Source organism: Homalodisca vitripennis, chromosome 4, assembly GCF_021130785.1.
Source record: "Homalodisca vitripennis isolate AUS2020 chromosome 4, UT_GWSS_2.1, whole genome shotgun sequence".
NCBI lineage: Eukaryota > Metazoa > Arthropoda > Insecta > Hemiptera > Cicadellidae > Homalodisca > Homalodisca vitripennis.
Window position 1 is genome coordinate 161,086,299 of NC_060210.1, and position 20,939 is coordinate 161,107,237.

General features: G+C 30.1%; 1 protein-coding gene across 1 annotated transcript in view; it reads right to left on the reverse strand.

Annotated features, from left to right (window-relative positions):
• Positions 1 to 216: 216 nt before the first annotated feature.
• The window catches only part of LOC124361252 (GTPase-activating Rap/Ran-GAP domain-like protein 3), a 102,455-nt gene continuing 81,732 nt past the window's right edge, over positions 217 to 20,939 (reverse strand). Inside the window, 8 exon segments of the mRNA XM_046815297.1 lie at positions 217 to 6,178; positions 9,308 to 9,425; positions 11,489 to 11,607; positions 11,932 to 12,018; positions 13,525 to 13,762; positions 15,043 to 15,156; positions 15,700 to 15,860; positions 17,680 to 17,778. Of these exon segments, the coding sequence (XP_046671253.1) occupies positions 5,949 to 6,178; positions 9,308 to 9,425; positions 11,489 to 11,607; positions 11,932 to 12,018; positions 13,525 to 13,762; positions 15,043 to 15,156; positions 15,700 to 15,860; positions 17,680 to 17,778 (1,166 nt within the window). The 3' untranslated portion in view covers positions 217 to 5,948.

Here is a 20,939-nt window from a genome sequence, read left to right on the forward strand (position 1 = left end):
CCATCCAAGAGTTCTTTGAATTGAGAATTCTTCATGGAGCCTATTGATCTTTGAACATTGAAATAATGTGTGATGATGCAATTACAATTATTTATAATTTGTAATAAATTACAAAAATATAAATATTTCTCTTAATAGCTGAAGTGCAATTCCATATCTCAAGATGACATCCCATTCTTGGTGGTGAATACTTAGGTATGAAATAAAATCTCAAAATATTTTAATGTTTGATTTATTTAAATTAATTCACTGTTTTGTTTTCAACATGTTTTTATTAAAATACTGAACTCAACTTACATCTAACACAATTTCTTAGCAACGTTTATTGAGTAAGTATAAGAGTGAGAAGTCTATTATGTCATTAGTGTATTTTTCACAATAGTATTAGTTTAAACTTCATGAATGAATAACCATTAACATTGCTTTGTGACAAGTTACTCAATAAAATTAATTTCTTTATAATATTTTAATTTATCACCTTGTTTGACAAGTTTTATGGTAAACGAGGAAATTCTTTTAATAGGGCCCTTATCCATAGAAATAGAAGAAATAGCTAACTTAGTTATCACATCTTCTTCCATACTTAGTTAATCATATAATTAAATAAAAGTTTTTAAAATTGATTACATCTAGTGTATTTATCTTTAATTTAATCCTTGATGTTGGATTGAAACTTTGACGAGTTTCTTGAATATTTTCTAGATGTATATTTTCAAATTTTTCACACTCTAACTGTAATGGTGCTTATGCAGTGTTTGTTTAACAGTATAACCCAAGATTTGAAATCAAGAATTACAGTATGTATGTACATATGTTGTCTGTGTATCGGGTGATTCAACAATCTACAAAATGGAGCTTTTATAACAGCTTTGTCATGATGACTGGTGACCGATGATTACAAAGGTAATCAAACCATATTACAGGTTATATAGGCTTGTTTGATATAAATAATATTACTAAATTAAGTTTTAGGTCATACATACATATTATAAAATAAGATTTGTTGGTTTTCTGACTATTAAAACTTTTGTTTGTTTGTAATTATCCACATAAAGACATGATTTCGAAAATCTGTTACATTAAAACTATAACCCCAACATAAAAACACTCAATTGACCATTGAGAAATTCAATGGTTGCCACTTCTAGAGTTAAGCCATTAACAGTTGCATATGTAATTCATTATGGTTAGTTTTTGAGATTCTTTAATTTTTTAAGGATTAAAACTGAGTAAATTTACAGCTCTGAAGGCAGCAGACAGCAATAATTGCATTTTGCCTGCCAAGCTTCACTGACACTCAGCCAATATATAGGGAAGACGTGCAGTGTAATCTAAGACAACGCAAGTTATTACAATACTTAAATGGTTTAAACCACTACTATTTCTTGTCATAACGTGTTGGCCAACTTGTATTCAATGAAATTTACTTATTCCGCTGAAGTCTAGAAAATGTCACATACTGTCCTATAGTTTTCTTTCTCTATGCATAATATACGAGTATATTATCTAGGATAAAATTTCCATTTCCTTAGTAGTGTTATTGTATATTTCACTCCACATGGCATCATCAGTTTTATCTTGTATTTCTCTGAATAGTATTAATATTAATAATAATAACTAATACATAATGCATAAGAAAACATGTTAACTAAAAAAATAGAGAATTTTATTCCTTGTTTAGACAATTCAAGAAATAATTACAAACGTTTTCAAAATAAAGTGATTTTTGACATTTTTGAAGAATTATATTGTGAAAGTTTGTTTTTTTTCTCTAATAGCACAAGCAAATTGTTTTTTAAATTCTGCATACTTGTGGAGAAAATGTATGCTATTTTGTATTATATTTACATGATTGTGACCTTTAAGATTATATCCATTAAGTACTATTTTCCTTATGTTTGATATAAAAAAGTTATCTGTTTAAATTTATCTTATACAAAACACAAAGCAGCACCTTGTAGTTAGATTGCATGTTTATTCGGTAAAACTTCTCACCCATATTGTAGCACACTGTATTTGACTAACTAGTTAATACTTGTAATACTATAAATAGATAAAACATATCACTGATACTGGTAACTGAAAGTAGAAAAACTTATATCTTAAAATACGAAAGTACTATCGTTATAAAATAGCACACACTGACACAACTCACTTGCTTATAATAAATTACAGTTTATTATTGCAAAGCAAGTAAGTTCTTGAATGTCCACCCTTTATCTTTATACTCTGAAGCAAAACAACAACTCAACATTGATATAGCAATACATTTAGTAGTCTATGGACAATATTTGAAACAGACTTATAGAAATATTAATAGACAACATTAAAGCTTTAACCAGCAAACATATGTGTACAATAACAATAAATATTCATTTGAGACGTAATGAAGATTGCAAAATTACACAGTAACACCAATAATATACAGTTATGTAGAAGTAGATAAAAATATGTAATTCATTAGTTTCCAATTATATTACAAAGATAGGCCATTAAAGTTGCTCAAGTTCAACATACATTGTGCTTAAAATCTAAGAAACTAAAACTATAAAAAAATTAAAGGTTGGATTTGTTTCATGCCATAGCAAATTTAATTCAAGTTTTAATAATAACTACAATAAAATAAGCAATAAATGTAATAACAAAGCAATTCAAGTAACTACTGCAATATTTTTTGTATACATTGGTTTTGAAATTTTTTCTATACTTAGTGATTACAACTTAAAGGTATATTTACATGTTAACTTTTTTCAAAGTTTTAATGAAATCCTTGCATGTGCTGTTTGAAATATAGTGAACTGTACAGTATGATCCCACTTGGTTAATAATAAATCTTTGGTTTATCTCTAACTAATTGGTTAATTGTATTAAAAATATAAATTATTATTAACATTAGAAGACAGTACATTATTTGGATAAATTATTTCTGTCAGTAAAAGTCAATTTTGCTGCACTAATTTTTTTGTTTGTGCAGAGAAGCATGTTTTCCAACTGAAAAGGAAACATGACAGGACTAGAAAGTTAAGGTGGGTTGCGTAATGGGCACTTTCATTACAAACAATAACTACTCTACTATGAAATTTATGATCCGAGTATTGCCATTAGAAACTAATCACCAAAAGTAATCAAATAGCGGTCAATAATAACAACCAATACGTAAATATGTGAAGCCCCATGGTTGAAAATCAGACTACGTAGTAGACAAAATAGAGTGTAACAAAACAGTGTGAATACAGTACATATACAGGACTAAAATAAATTGTGCAAACTGAAGATATTGGGCAACACTCTCACAATCTTCCTTGACAATAACACCAAAGACATTGTTCTTAACCTGAACTAGAACATAGTCTATACGACAATGACTGAAGAGTAGAGTCATTTGGTGCTAATAAAATGTGACCAGAGATAACACTATAACCAAACCACAATCTTATTTAACGATAACAATCGAAGACAGTTCTTAATGAGTGAAGAGTAGTCATCTTTGTAAAATACCTTCCATGAACATGAAAAATTGAAAACATTTGTGTGGTTACTACACAAGTAATTATAACAATTTAAAGTGGTCTTTTTGGGTAATTTAGTAAACAGACTAAAGAAATACAGCTGAAAATAGATATACAAATTTTTTATTATGCCTACAAAAATGAGTCTTCCTCTCTTAAGAGAAAGTATCTGAAATTTGAATTGAAATTGTAAAAGATTTAACACAACCAAAAATCGACAGCAATACTTAAATGGGTATGAATAATGTCTATTCATAATTTTAATATTGTAGACAATTAATTTGAAATAAACTGTAATTTTCTTTATAGTACTATTGGTTTGATTACCTGATTATTTTTACTTCCCAAACATAGATTTACTAAATGGTGATGAAAATGAGGTTCAACAATTGAAGATTCGGCTTGTACTGACTTTCAGTAATAGATACAGCTGTGGCCTGACTTAAAGTTGATTAAAGATACGGTCTGTCTTGTTAATTGATGAATCAGATAATGTACACCATTGCTCCCTGTTTTACTTTCACTTACAGTCTTACTTTTTAGTTAATTCAAGTTTGTTTAGATACTCATCTATCTTTGGTTATGGGATCAAGTTGTACTGTTTGTTACATGTATGCTGTAAAAAATCAGAATATTAAAATTGACTTTTAATCAGAAATAACACAGTCCTGGATTCATGTTTGAAATATATAGCCTAGTAAGAATCATAAAAATATCTAATTAAAGTAAAAGCTTTCATTTAGAATTTATCATTACACATTATTAATTAATCGTTTGGCACGTTTGATGTTTTCTATTCTAATAAAATGTATAAACTGTTTACTATTAATTATCTTAGTCTATTAACTACCCTTAACAATATTCATTTACCTGTCCTCAATTTATTAAATTTCTAAGCTTTTTCTTCTCCGACTATCTGTTACTCCACACTAATAATATTTTAGACCATAAACTGCAAAATACAGTAACAAAGATATTATGGACGGTTTATTAATATGGAGCAAAAGTAAAAAACTTGATCATTCCTTCAAAATACTCATTAATTTGTGGTAGTTACAGTAACGGTATATCTAACTGCTGGATTATAGTTTGGAAACTACATATTTACATAATTAATTTAATTTTGAAAGATTTTGGGAAAATTAAATAGGACATACAATCTTGTGCGTGAAAACATTTTTATAAAGTTTTAGTGTTGTGGACTATGGCCACAGTAGCAAATGCTTTCTCTCTCAGAAAATATGTTCCTATATATAAACAATATTATTGTATAATTTCATTATAGTTTATATGTGCCCACTAATAGCACTAACTTCATCTCTGATTTCTTGGTAATATAATTCAAAAATGTTACCACATTCATGTTAGTTCCTAGGTATGTATGGATTTAATAAAGGTTATATTGTTATATTATTTTATCAAATGTTTTGTATTTCCATACTTATATAATTATAAAAGTGGAAATGATTAGACCTACATCCTGTTTATTTTATCTTTAAATGTAATATACGTACAAACAAGTAATATTCAATTTAAGACTTTTAAACTACTGGTGTAGAATTCAATACTAACAATACTGTTGTTATAAGCTTATGGATATCAACTCATCAATACCTTTGTGGCATACATTGAATGAATTCTTATTCTATCCTGCTCAGTAGGAAGATCTCTGGAATATTAGTGATTTTTCTTATCTTCAATATAAATTGGGGTGATCTTATCTTAATTAACATAAGTATTTAGAATTTCATTAAAGTGATGGAAAGGAAAAGGATTTTTTTATTTTTTTACCATATCACATAGTAGGACAAACCAGATTATAGTGCCTCAATTGTGAGGTTTAATGTTAATTTGTTCAACTCCATATAATTTTACAGAACTTTTATAACTTTGTATTCAAATTAAATTAACTGCTGTTTCACAATAATATTACGTCTTATAATGGGGTACCATTTTTAGTCTTTACAATATCATGTATCAAACCACAGTTATTTTCTACTTTATATTGTTATTGAAAATACATATTTTACAAAGATTTTATTCATATTAAATAAAGAATGAGGAATAAATTAGTGTTTGATAGGTGTAAAATATTCCAAATATAAACTATATTAGATTAATAATGATGTAATACTAGAAGTTTTTATTTATGTTTTTACAAAGGAGAAAAGCTAAAATAATTCTCTTGATTAATGTAGCAAGTAAGAAGAATTTTACTTGAAAATATAGTTATTTTACATTTATAAAGTGTGTAACAAAATGTGATACCGTTTAGCTAACAGTGGTTTATCAAGGCTTATACATAATCATATTTACACGAGTTCAAGTAGCTACAACTTGTAGAACTGACAGATGAACACTTAGTAATTGATAGTACAAGTTTGTACGTGTGACGACACAACCATGGAAGAAAGACGTGCGGTAGAGAGAGTGTGGAAGTCAGTTGGTGGAGGGCTGTGGAGTGGGGGAGGAGGAGCAACTGCGGCTCAGGCCTCTAGCAGGCTCTGCAGTCAGCAGGTAGGGTTTGGGTTTCTCTGCAGCACTGTCAGGGGTGCCCACGGAGGGTTCAGGTGAGGGGGTGGGGCAGCGACGGTCACATGGTGCGATCAAACCACTCAGCGCTGTCAGTGAGATTCGGTATAGACGGAAGGGCCGAGACTCTGGCGACACTGTTCACAGACAAACAAATAATCTTCGGTCAAAATACTATAAGATTTTTAACGTAATACACTACAATTGGTTATTAAACTTCCTATTTTTTTTTTTTTTTTAATGCATGCACAAGTCTGAACCCTTTCCAGAAACCAGGAAAAAGCCAGCAACAAGATATATTGCCGAACTGCTTCACTGATTTAATATTCTTTTTGTGTTTTGTCCTTGTGTATCGTTTATTCTTAAGTAAATACCGTTTTACAGGATATTTTGTAAAGCCATTAGCCCATCAGTGTATGAGAATGTTCATATTGCAAACAGGTTATTGAGATATTCATGTTTTCTAAACAGTATCTTTATTTCATTTACATTTTTCTCATAGCAATAACAAAAGGTCACTGTAAATAAAAACTGTCAAAAATTAATTCTTAATCCTATTTACCAGTAAACTAAGTAAGAAATAATGTAATAATTATTAGTATATTTTGTATTTACTTATTCAAAATGTAATAGGCATCAATAGAAAATGTTTTGTAACATAAAAGTAGATAATGTCTTAGAATATTTCAGGATTGAGGGAGAGGGGAGATAAATAAACTTCTACATATTTAATATATTAGAAGACGTCCCTTAATTACATAACACATAAGTAGGAAGTGGGATTTTCAGCAGCATTACACATTTAGATTTTAAAGTTAGTATTATATTTTTATTCCACAAAAACAAAACGGAAGAAGTCTGAATGCTTCATCCAATGCCTTTTTAAGGTAAAACATTTTGTTTGAATATATATATCTTCAATAATAACAGAAAAATAGAACATAAATATCCTCTATATTTCGTCTTAACAAGACATTTTCAAGAGAAATAGGTCAAAGTATATATATATATATATATATATATATATATATATATATATATATATATATATATAACAACAACAATATATATATGTTGTATCAATATATTTAGTTTTTGTTAAGCTTTTTGACAGAGTATGACATATTAATATTTAAGCTAAACGCTGCCAGTATTTGATAAAAACTTTGGAGAAACTACTTCCCTCACTCATGCGCTTGGTTGTAAAGGCAATAATTCTATACAGACCGAAAAACTGTGAACAAAAGTCTGCAGCAGAAAAGCTTGGCTGTCAGGACTACGTTATGGTGGATGCTATAGGAAAAGAAATTATCATGCCAAAATACGTGGTGACAAGTGGAGAGGCGGAACTTACACCGAGTGACGTAAAAATTCCGTGAGCTGAAATTCCGTGTATCTAACTGTACAAGCTGAATTCTAGCAGAACGTTAGTACCCCACGTGGTTATGATCAAACCATGAACCAAAACATATTAAGACGAAGGTCTTTGTTGTTTTTCTCATTGTGTTGTAGTTTATTCCTAACATATTACATTCGATACAGACAAGTTTATCATGGTGGTGGAGCATTTCCAGCTCTTTTACAATGTCAGCTGTTAGAAATATGGCATTAAAAATAAAAGGACAGGTTGGGCTGAAGTTATGCTGATCAAAACTTCACATCATGCAGACAACTCAGCAAATGCAACGCACCAACACAAACGATTTCTTCCTCATCCATTTCGACACTTGACTTAAAAACAAAATGGATGGGCGTTCTGTGTCCCTTGTATAATTTTGCCGGGCAGAATCACGTTTATTCGGTCCATATAGTATTATAAAGTGAGTCTCATGCTGTGTAATTGTGTAGTGATTGTCTTAATTACAAAAATGTACATCCCGAGAAGAAACAGCAAACCGTTCAAAGCTGTTTGCTAAATGTCAGTTTTATGTTAGTTAAATCACATTTTACAGTGAGTCAAAAATTGTCTATAATATCACTATTTTTAGAATAATATAAATTGTGGGATGTTGGTGGCAACATTACGTAATTATCAAGGGGGTTAGTGTTACTATTACAAAGGGGAAGGGGGTTCTGAAAAGTTAGATTTTTTAGTATTATGTAATTAAGAGACAAGAATGTCAAAAAAAGTGTGTAAATGTGTGTTGTGAAAAATGTCAATATTCTTAAGGAGTGTCTCAGTTCTATTTCATTTATAATTCTTTGGCATAATGCCCAATACAAAATTAAATGTGGAATGTATTGTTATAGAAAGGTAATAATTTCTACCATGACTATGGGAAATAAAAATGTCATTGTAAATAAATTATTGATACCATCAATAAATACTTTTATACATCATTGATGTTGATTATAATAAGCAATAGAGCAGCCTATTTTGTCCAGTAGTATAATGTATTAATGGCATTCTATTCATCACTAAAATCTCTTATCACAGAGTCTGTTCGTCAGGGATCTCAAATTTTGGCTCTGGGACTTCACAACTAGAGTTCAGTAAAGGGTCAGGAAGCTGTTCTCCCATCATGCTTGGGAGTTTGGTGACAACGCAAAGCAAACATCAAGTTGCGTTCTGTAATGCCACAGTAGTTGCAGTGGATGCCATTTAACATTTTGCACGAGATTATATTTCTTTCCATCGTTATGCTTGGTCTGTGATCATTTTTGTAGTTTCCTCCATTGTGCAAGGTGTATTAGACAAGCATTTAGAATTTAATTATTACAAATCAACGATTTGACTTGTCTTAAATGAGTTTTTTTAGCCAGTTCCAATAAAAGAAGTTTAAAGATAGCTTTTTCACATATTTGTGCAAAATTTTTGTTTTTACTGTTTCATAACTATGTTAAAAATGAAAAGTTTTTGTGGAAAATTTGAGCAATTTCAAACTTGTTTTATATTTACACATCTGTACATATTTATTAATTTGATTTTTCTGCTATTCATTTCCAATATTTCTTCAATTATGAAGATTAATTAAAATATAGCCCATGTAGTTATTGGACTGATTATCCTTCTTATTTTCACTATACCTAATCTTTGATGGATTATTAAATTAAATTTTATATGCATAGGTACGGAGGTGATTACTCTAAAAATTACCATTGTATCCTCCCCCTGGCAAAACGAGTGATATCATACAGAATTTAGCCAAAATGGAACATACAAAATAAAAGGCTGATACAAATTACAAGTATCTGTTTCAAAACAGCTTCACAAACATTAAAAATAAAAGATCATTATTGAAAGACGAAATAGTTAACCCACGTACAATGTGGTGATGAGGGAGGTGAAATACTGGGGTCTCTGTCAATCCTATGGTCCACATGCAGGCGTTCTGCTCTGGTCTGGAAAAACTCAGGAGCTGTAGTAGCAAAGAAGATGTCATTCTGAAACAAAGGAGCATTGCATTATTATTATTATTAATACATGTAGTATGTCTGCTATTAAAATCAATCTAATACTCCATTTTGAAATTTACAATCTGATCTCTTCCTCAGGTGAATAACTAACCAACACAATTACAACAAACACATAACTGTAATATAGGTTTGATAAAAATATTATACTAAAGCGTTGTGACACGCCTAAGTCAGAAATCATAATAAACAGTTTGTATATTGTTTACCACTGATTACTGGTCCTTGCGACCAGACCTTTTGGGGTATTAAAAATATATTCAAATCCATTTATAACAATTAGTGTGTTAGTAGTTATATTTAGTGGTTGTCTAAATGATAATATGAATGTAGGTGAGACACAACATATTTGTTGTGTGTGATTATTGACTTGACGTGCCGTAAATCTCTGGTATGATTAGTTTATTTTAACCTATAGATTGTAGTCATGTGTTAAACTAGCTATTCATCTGAGGAAGAGATCAGATTGGAGATCTTTAAACTTGGTGTTGTTACTTTTTCGTATAGCTGAACGAACAATGACAAACATCTGGAAAGTACTATCACAGACCCTCTATCATAAAAAACACACTTAAAAATCAATCTATTTTCAAAATTTCTTTGCTAATATTAAAAAAAGTCAGACTATATTAAATTACCTGTACCAATATAAACATATATACCAAAAAAAAACTGTTAATATCATAAATGTAATAATTCTAAGTTAAATTATAGTTCTTTTAAGAAATAAAAATTAAAGTGAATTTTGTGTGTGCTGGACCTTAAACTTAACTATGATTGCAATTTGATATGTTTGTACAATAAAAATATTAAACTATAACTGCGATGATGTGCCTATCGATCAAGTTACATCTAACATATAACTTGATTGATTGCCAGCTTTAAATTTAGTGTGTTAAAAAAGGATAGCATCGTAATAGAAAATGAGAACACCTCTTCACCTAGTTACACTAGGTCGAAACGATGTAATGAGTTCATTTTGAGCTTCTTCGTCGCCGACTTTTTTGGATCTCTTCAGACAAACATAACTCCAGATTTCAGGAGTGAAGTCTGTAATAGCTTCAGCTCCCAGATGCTGCACTAAGAGGAAGGTTAACTAGAGCTAACTCAACTTTCACATTGAATCAACACTTCCCACCATAGCTACGATATACATATAATGTACTTACTATTATTTATTGTATTTTACATCTTTTTACTAAAAATATACTAAAAAATTGTAAAACAATTATTTCATTTGGAATAGCTTGGAATTTAAAATGCTTTAGATTAATATGATATTGGGCTAATATGATGCATTGGATATGCTCAATTAGTCTCACCTTGTCCGATCGATTACCCATTAACAGATTATAAAGTTCAATTATAGGTTTCTTCAAATGTTTTAATGTATGTTTTTACAAAATATAAAATACATCTAACAATTACATGTAATTGGTCCAAACAGGACCGAGAACTCTATGAATTTATCATTAATATGCAGTACTTAAGACAAGTAAAAATTCCTTAAGTTTAGCATTAAATCATAAGTACAAACTTTGTTTCCTCAATTTTACTAGTAGCAAGTTAATATATTTAATAGTAGAGCAGGAAACGCTCTTTTCAGCAAGTGTTAATATCCGTTTAAGAAGTCAACAACTAACATCAGTTCTTGAACTTTAACAATTCTAAGGAAAATTAATTTTAGTAAACTTATGAATATTTGTATGAAAATATCTTGAAATTTCAAATATACAAACTGGAAGAATTTAGAAAATAGCAGCTTGTAGGAAGCAAACTTTGTAGAGCAGCTCATTTTTTCCAAAACCTGTTTTTTACTCTAAATGCAGCAGGATTTATTTCTAAAAAAATAATCCTGTATGATAACTGATTGATTGATTGATAAGTAAGAATAAAAATAAGAGCTATAAAACTTGTAGCAAAGAATCCTGAAATTGAAACTATAGATATTAGATAAATCAGAGTAAATAAATAACTCTGTAAGTATAAAACAATCCAATGGCATAGGTACATAATATGTAACTTAAACTTACCTTAGAACAAATAAGGGTGAGCCTAGGCATGGTTGTGTGTTGCACAAGGTTTCCATTGATAATTAGTCGAATTTCCATTGAATCTGATGTGAAGGCAAGAATGTAGGGGAAGGCACACACTGAGAATCCAACAAAGCACCAAATTTATTATATTAATGAATACTATCAAACTTCTTTAAGAACTATTCTATCATCTTTAACACAGTACGATTTTATGTATGCTATTTTTAATTAGCCTTTGCTTGCCTAGGAAAAAGGAAATATGAGAAACTAGTACAATAATGATAGAAAATAAATTTTAATACACATTACAGCTCATAAGTTTTGAAAAGGTAAACATTAAAAACTACTAGGATTTAACACTTATCTTTTAAAATCTTTATGTTGGAAGAAGGTAATGAATAAAAATTGTACTCTGAACATTACTGAGATTACATACTTACCAATACGCGAAGGAATAGAGTTCCAGTGAAAGTCAAACTCTGTGCTACTTGGAGAAGTCACAGCGAGTTTCTGGAAGTGACAAGTATCTGGAAGCAACGAATACATCACTGACAATAATGTGATTAATTAAAAATAGATGTATATTCGTATATTCCACAACTGTTACATTGATTTATAATAATTTTAAATATTAGGTAGATTTTATAGAAATCTACACATTATCATAATTTTCATGACAGATTTTCCAGAAAATCTTTTGTACTTTTGCCAATTTGTGACCTTCAGATGAACCAAAACAAACCATAAGTTGAAAATTTATATTTAGACCTACATGAGTTTATGTTGTGTAACTACGGTCCAAACATGATAGCTGTCATAATTTGTAATTCATTCAAACTAAACTTGGTACAGAGATAGTGCTTCTACATACATATTATAAGTTAGTTACTTACAAGTTAGTTAATTTTAAAAAGTTTCATAATGACAGTTACTGTGTACAAAACGTTTATCTTAATCATTTAACAACAAATAACAAAATTCCAACAAGTCTACCCGTCTAGAAGCCATTCATAACTATTTAAATTTTATATGGTTTAAAAATGATGAAATCATATTTTTTTAAAATAACATTTTGTACATAATATGCAAAAAAGGCTTGTTGTACCATTAATGTTCAAAATAACCCTCAAAACTAATAAAATGCATCTATGCATTTTCAGTTTGATATTTTGAGATGCAGCTACATGTGAAATGTACCTTAAGAATCTGCCAGGAAAAATCTGAAGGATTCAAATTAATGCACAGGATGTTTGATTTAAAACAGTTTATATTGTAAATTAAAACAAAATTATAAGACTGAGACAAAATTTAGATCAAATAATGTTCTAATTCAAAATTTCTTCCCTGCAATATTCCCTATTGTAAAATACTTTAATGCCAACGTACGTTTTGTGGTAACTTAATAAAATCAATACAAAATTAGACATTTTTATAGAAACTTATTTACTTGCTGCACTCAAAAATTTAAATTTTCAGATAACTATAAATAAATTATTTAGATTCATATTTGTAACCTAAAAAATAAAATACTATTAGGTAGAAAAAAATAAGTACTAATGTAATGTATTAATTATTAGTTAACAATAATTTGGTTGTATTTTACTATATAAATTATAAAGAAGAATTACTAATTATTTGTTGATTTTGTGCCTTGTAAAAGAATTGTTTTTTCCTCTTTATTATTTTTGCAGTAGTAAATTTCCAAAGTAAAACAATCAAAATATTGCTTACTGGACAAATTTCATTCTTGTAAATTATTGATTTCCAGCTCCTAATAGTGATTTTTAAGGTTTTACAATTTGGCATGTGCTTTTTACAAAAATACATTCTAAGATAATGCTTTGGTTAAAAGTTAGAATGTATAACACTCATTAAATTCTAGGATTTAGACAATTCTAATCAAGAAATTGTTAAGGATATCAAGATATTTCACTTAAATGAGTCTGGGTTATAGGTGAAGTAGATTGTAATCGTACTTGATTTATTAGTTGTTATCAGTTACTTTGTATTGCAGGATGAAGGACAGTACGTACTGTTGTAACACAAAAGGAGTTCAGGTTCCTCGTCCTCATACAGATCGATGGCAGCGACCAGGTGGCCCTTGGTGGAATCCTGGACTGTGAAGAGATGAGTACAGTCACCTAAGCGTTCGTTGACCACATCGTACTGGTTGCGATAACCGACACAGATCATATTGTCCCCTGTTCCTGTGCCTGCTAGGGATGAGTCCACTAGGGTCATCAGTGTGGGCTGCTCACTCACTTGAAACTCCTGTTGTTGGTTACCATTAAACTTTCTCAGATACAACTTAACAATTTGTTTTATTACAATAACATTAATGTATGTAAATGAAAAATTAACAACTATATTCAAGTAGGTATGAGATATCTACAGTTTCATACAGAAAAGTCTATGAAGGTATTGCTGTAAACTATCACAACATATATTTGATCCCAATGAAGTTGGATAGAAAATACAAATTTGTTTTTCTAAAAATCAAAATTCTTTTGTACTTAACTAAACTTAAATATGGAACCATGGAAGATAAGAGTTTAAAGAGGATGTACATTAATATTTTGTAAATCATTTTTGAGCATATAACTATATAAAAATCATTACACATTACATTAGATAAAACAATTTTGATATGTACTTCCTATGTGCTGTCACTCTATTCTTTGAAATAGTGTATAATGTAGACCTCACAGAATATTACTTTGATGTGGAATTGTTTTACAGTGTAGTGGTTTGTGTTGTGACAAAGAGATAAAGCATAAAATTAAAAATAGTGGGCTAAATGCTGGTTGTTGAAATGAATCAACAACTCCCACATCAGTCCTTCTGATGAATTGCTATACCACACCTGGTTTAATCTATTATAAAGAAGTAAATCTAAATTACATAGAGTGCTGTAATTTCCCATTAAAGACCCACTGCTAAACTCTATCATTTAGCAAGAGATACCGTAAATCACTAAAGAATAAAATGTTGTACTTTTAATTCATTCTAAGACTTAAGTGAAATTATTCCCTAGTAAAAATATACAATCAAATTGATATCACAATAAACATTTTAAGACCATACTTGATTAACTATTTGATAAAGCTTGGTCAACCTTGATTAAACCATTAATGATGCTAAATATTTCATTACAAATAATTGATACACTTGGTTATCTCCTTATTTTAAGATTGATTTATAATATTTCCATATTTAGCTTCTGAGTTTCAACTTTCCTGAAAATTAAGTTAAAGAGCTATAAATAAGATTGTATTGTAACTAATACAATGTTACAGTTCTGCCCGATCCAGTACAACAGGTCTAATTTAGTTGAAAAAGTGTTGATTTTTATTTGTAAAGGAATATCAGTGTTTATATTATTTTAACAAGAGGAATTTAAATTTAAATATTAGGAAAATGTTTGTTTGTGTGTGAAGAAACATACACACTTAAAACAGTTAATGAAACTATCTGCTTGTTAACAAGCATGAAAGAATTGTTAACAATCTAGATAAATGTACTTTCATATGTCATGAGTTGAAGTAACTAACCCGAAGATACTGGAAGCCTTCGACTGTGTCTGTGTCACTTGCAGGACACCAAGCGGTCCATGCTGCAGAGTGGCGCCACTGCATCAGCAATAACTTGCGGCCCAGGCTTACAACCTTAACAGAAGACCAGCCATTCAAATTGTAATACATGCTCAGATATCCTACTATGCTTAATATATAATACCTCAATGTTTTCATCAGTGGCCTAAAGTAGTTTTACTTTCCTAAGGGGGAAGGATGAGGGGGGATAGAATCTCTTCCGCTAAAAACCTAACGAATTAAAGCAATATATTGCTTATACATCAACATATATGTATGATAGAAATCCAACTTGTTTGAGTAAGAATCAATTAAATATTTTAATTTGAGTTAGTCTTATCTGATTTATTTCAACTTTCACTTATTCAAAATTACTCCATTTATTATGGGGTGGAGGGGAGAGGATGGAGTGTGCTCTTTAATCATTTTCATCCCCCACCAAAGCCAAGTCCTAGATACACCACCGTTTTTGATACTCTGCACTGTCACTCTACTACAGTTACTAGAGTAGCTTAAATAACTAAGCTTATTGTACTATTCTTCCCCTGATCAGGATGCAGTTCAATGATATATTTATTCTACAATGTACAGTGAGTACAAGTTCATCCTGACACTAACCATCCTCAGGTGAGAGCCCCCAGGTCTGCTGATGGCATACATTGTACATCCTTTAGTCTTCTCTAAGCGATGTTCCTTCAAGTCTGCCCTCCCTCGAGTTCCTGCCTCCATATCTCCTTCAAAGTCTGAGAGACGGAACACGTGCATCTTGCTGTCTCGCCCTATGTGATAGTAATTATTCATAATTATAATCTTGATATTGATCTAAAAGATTGTATATTTCTTAAAATAAACAGAATACATTTTGGTGTCATAACAAGTTATGCTAGAAAAATAAAGTATAAAAAGTATAAATTTATTACTGTACTTTTTATATATTGCCAAATTAATTACTGAAATATACTGAATTAAATAACCACATTAATAAAATGATCTAAACCTATAGTATTCTAGACTTTGGCTCTAAAAAGTATAGTTACAATTTTAATACAAACTATTTATTGTATATGAATATTCCAATAATAGAGCTTAAAAAAAACTATTACTGATCAATTGTATTGTAATGTATACAGAACTGTCAGTGAATGCTAAGCTGCTCATGACAGCATTCAGTAACAGTAGTTTGAAAGTTGTAATACTAACTTTTATTGTTGCAGTGAAATTTTAGACTGACTTTTTGTAATGTTTAAATGAGGGGAAATTAATAAATAAGATTGATAATTTTAATATAGTAATTGAAAAAGTTATTACTGTACATGAGACAATGACTAAAAATTGAAAATTCTCATCTTTAGAATTAGTTACGAACTTGGGAAACTTTTTCTACATTTTGAGTTAATAAATGCTTTTGTAATAAATCTCAGCTATCTTTTAAATGGTTTTAACGGTGTTCAACAGAGACCAAGACAGCTCATGGATAGAATGCACTGTCTGTTACATGTTGAGTTAGATTTTATTCATGTTATCAAATATAAATGGTCGATATTGTTAATCATAGCTGAATATTTGACAGTATGTGCTACAACAAATACAGTAGGTAAAACGCCTTCCTATAACATTTGTTTGAATGAATAGAGATTGTTTTAAAGTACACATATTCATCCTGACAAATCAAATGAAATCTATATTGATAAATACTGTAAGATAAATAAATAAATATTATTACATTGTTTTTGAAGTTAAAGGTGGTGGTGTAATCAATTTAAGTTTGCAATTATTAAAAATAATTATAGTTATTTATTATTAATTGCAATTATAATTATGGTCTATTAAGATACCATTTCAGAAGACAGGAAAAAAAAAAAAAAACTTGATGATTATTCCATGAAGAGTAGTAGAAATTTGAAGCCTTGTGACGTCTTATCAGGTCCAAAGAAATCAGTTGGAGGTAAGGATAGAAATTTTGTACAGTATGTATCTGAAAGATGACTGAAGAGAATCACATCAAATGATTTTTATTCAATTTCCTTAAAAAAATTATTAAAATACATGTAATGTTCTGAAATCATATTCCAATGAGAGAATATAATTTCAATAAGTCATCAGTTATTAATAAAAGCATGTTACTTCTTCCTTAAGGTATAACTTATTTACGTACTGTAAAAATTTTACATTTTTACTATCCAATATTTTTATTTGGGCTTTTTTACAAAATTTCCTGAGTTTTCTACTTTAAATACCCTTAATTCTACATGGTGTGATACCAAAAATTATTTTTACTCTTTATGTCTCCAGTGAATTTACCTTAAAAGGATATGACTTTAAATAAAAAAAATAATTTCCAGATAAATATCGATTGCACCACCTTAAAGGGTATGCAGATTTATTTACATATTGCCTAAATGTACATTTTATAGAACTATTGTTAAATTGGATAATTTATTATAAAAGAAAAGGAAAAGGGAAAATTAAAAGAGGTTTTAATATTAAAGAGATTGCTACATTATTAGCATTCAGATATGAAGAATCTACTTAGTGTCTCTGTATTCTGACAGTAAGCAAGGAAACTGAAGCTCGTAATGTATCCAATAAGCTCTGTACCTTTGTCAGCTCGGAAGAGCAATATGCCGTGAGCCTCCACAACGCTTAGCTGCTTCACGGAAATGCTCTTGTCAAATATCTGCTTGTGAGATGCTCCATCTGCACAAAATTGGGCTCAAGTTCTCAAAAATGAGGTGAGAAATATTATTGAAATAATTAAACTTTTGTTTAATATACATACTGAAATAGGTTTAAAGACTTACAAATTAAAATTAAAAAATTGATATTTCAATTATTAGAACTTTGTATAAAAATAAAATTCTAAGAAATATCAAAGAATATCAAAGAAAAGTTATTAATTTTAATAAAGAGTTCACTTATAAAATTAGTTTCATATATAACAATAATTAATTAAAACATTTGATATACAAGAAATGGAGCTTTTATATAAAACACTTCATTTTAAACAAAATGTATAATTGCTTTAGTCTTGGTATAAATTTAAGAAGATAGGTGGTGGATAGGTGAACTGGAATGTGGAGATGTTGACAACTTTAAAAATAACTTCAAACACTTAGATTTTGGCAGTATGAATTAAAAAAAATTAGATTTTGAAAAGCTGAGGGAACCTCTCATTTCATTAATCCTAAAAGGACCTTTGTACTTTTTCTGGAGTGACAGGATATTCAGAAAGAGAAAGGAGTGAGGGTATTTAAGTTTGATGTTGTTGGTAGGGGCTACCTCCTGTTGAGATCCCGTGTTATATCCAACACAAGAAGGGATAGTGGAAACTATATCTCAGTAAAGACAACATAGAAGAAGGTAAAGGAAAGAAGGAAGGGAGGGTAAGGTTGGAAGGGCTATCTAGCTCTGTTCTAACTTCTTCCAGTGAAAGCGGCCAATGAACAATATTCCCTCATGTGAGGTTTACAAACAAATTTAATACTAAGGGAGCCCCATCCACTCTAACAGGCATCCTCCAAAGTGAACTAAACCTGTCAATCAACCCTTTTATCCTAGTATCTCAACATTTTCAGTTAGTGAGTGATGTGCTGCATGGGGTTGCCCAGATCTAAGTAACACCACAGTCTTTACTGTACTTATTTTAAGTTCAACTAGCGGGTGTAAACTAGAAGTGAACCCTACTTGGGAAAGAAAGATGCACACAAAAGGAAGAAAAATACAGCAGTTACTACCGCTAGTTCCTACAATATCCCTACAACACAGACATTTTAAGGGAAGAATTGAAGATTTTTTAATAACCCAAAAAGTTCATCCATCTTTGCTTATCTAACAAGTGCAAATTAAGAGAATTACTTTAATGAATGGTATGTGAAAATACAGGAGTATTTTTTTACATTAATACAAACTTGTATAAGATGAGTGTTTTGGGTGAGTGGACTGTGGGGCAGAAGTATAATTAGGAGTATAACAACAAGAAATAAACAGAAAGTGTCATACCTTCCTGTTATAAATCTGTACTTATATCTGCTATGTTAATATTGCCATGATTTATGTCGGAAAGAGATGCCTGCAGATAGAGTCAAGTAGATAAGGCTAAAAACATATAGAATAAAATAAAAAAAAAAAACTATACTTTAGGATTATTTAGGAATTTTATTGGGTTGAATTTACATATTATTTTTTTACGTTTCTAAGGTATTTTCCATAAACTGTAAAAATTTTAATTTTCATTATTGTTTAATGAGAGGAACCAAATCTTCCATACACATCCATTCTCAAAACATTATACTAATATCGTGAACGTAAGTATATGGTGTTTGTTATACATAACTAATCCGTCTTTACCAGTTCATCAACACTATATACATTGTTTTAATATTTTGAAAATACAAATTGTGATCGAATGTTTAGGACGGATAATTTTTTATCTTCTCATTTTAATACACATGCAAAGTGAACATTCTATTATTTTACTCTCTTTGAAGGTTCCCAACTACTAAGGCAGGAGTATATCATAGGAAATATGGTCAGAACCTCTAAGAATCATAATTGAAAAAAATGGATGATTTTCGAAGCTGAAAATGTTTAAGATATAATAATGAGAAGTTTAAGACATTGACTCCGATATATTTTCGTTTCAAGTCATTGTGAAAGACTTTTGTCAGCTGCTATCATTGGATGTAGCAGTCTGTTTGCCAAATCTATGATCCGAATTACACAAATGGAAAAAATTCTGAATTGCAGATAAGCACAGGTATGAAAAAGGCAAGATGATAGACATGAATAAATTGCATTTTTTTTTGAAAACGACTTAAATAGAGTTGATAAAAGTGTCTTCTTGAGGAAACAGGTCTACAACACAACAGAAGCAAATTAGTATACCAAGTTTACAGTTTATAATTGGTAGGATCCAAATCATGCAAAATACGATAGTTTGTTAGGTTTACACATTAACACATTCGGTGCGGCGCGTCGGGTATACCCGTCACGCGTGTCTACCGCCGCAGCCTGGCGGCGGGTTTACCCAGCGACCAAAGAAGAACATAGACTGGCAATCGGGGCGCGCGGCTGAAGCCGGTAATCACCAGAGTGGTGGGGATGGCAGTGGATGAGTCACCCACTACCGAGCGTCCGTGTGGCAGGAAGGGCTCGCTTTCGTTGTTTGCTTTTGCTTGCCACCGATTATAGAATTTATATTATTGGAAGTTGGATGTTTTTTTAAGAATGATCAACTAAAATATACTTCGCTGGAATTTGTGTACATTTTATTTCATTGTAAGTAAGGAATATAATACTGTAAAAACTATACTGTAACCTGTATTGAATGTTAGAAATCATTCATTGATACATACTGTAACACCAAATAAACAGTAACATTGTAAACTGTAACATCACATAAAAAGTATACTTACTATTTAAGTTAGACATTTAAATTATTCCGTATTGTAAAAGGTTGAATTTGTAGGCTTTAAATCGTACATATAATATTTCATTTTATTATGTACTTGTGGTTTTTGAAACCCGCTACAACGATTAGTTGATTTAATCAAATTTAGATATATTCCCATAATAAGTTATTAATGTTTATAGATTTGAGTATAAAAAAAGGTTGAGCATTTAAACATGTAACCTATTTGCAGCGTATGGAGGCGAGGCGGCGGGTACGTGTTTGCGCCGCATGAAATTTGTATCTGCTTTATACCTCGTTTCTCGACAAACTGTTCACTCCAAAAATTTATAAAAAATACTACGGTAAAATTTGGTTTATTATCTCAAACTTTCTCGCAGACGAAACTCGCCTGACCAATAAATAAAAAAAGTAGCAGCCGACTCATTATTTCATGTTCATTGCCAAA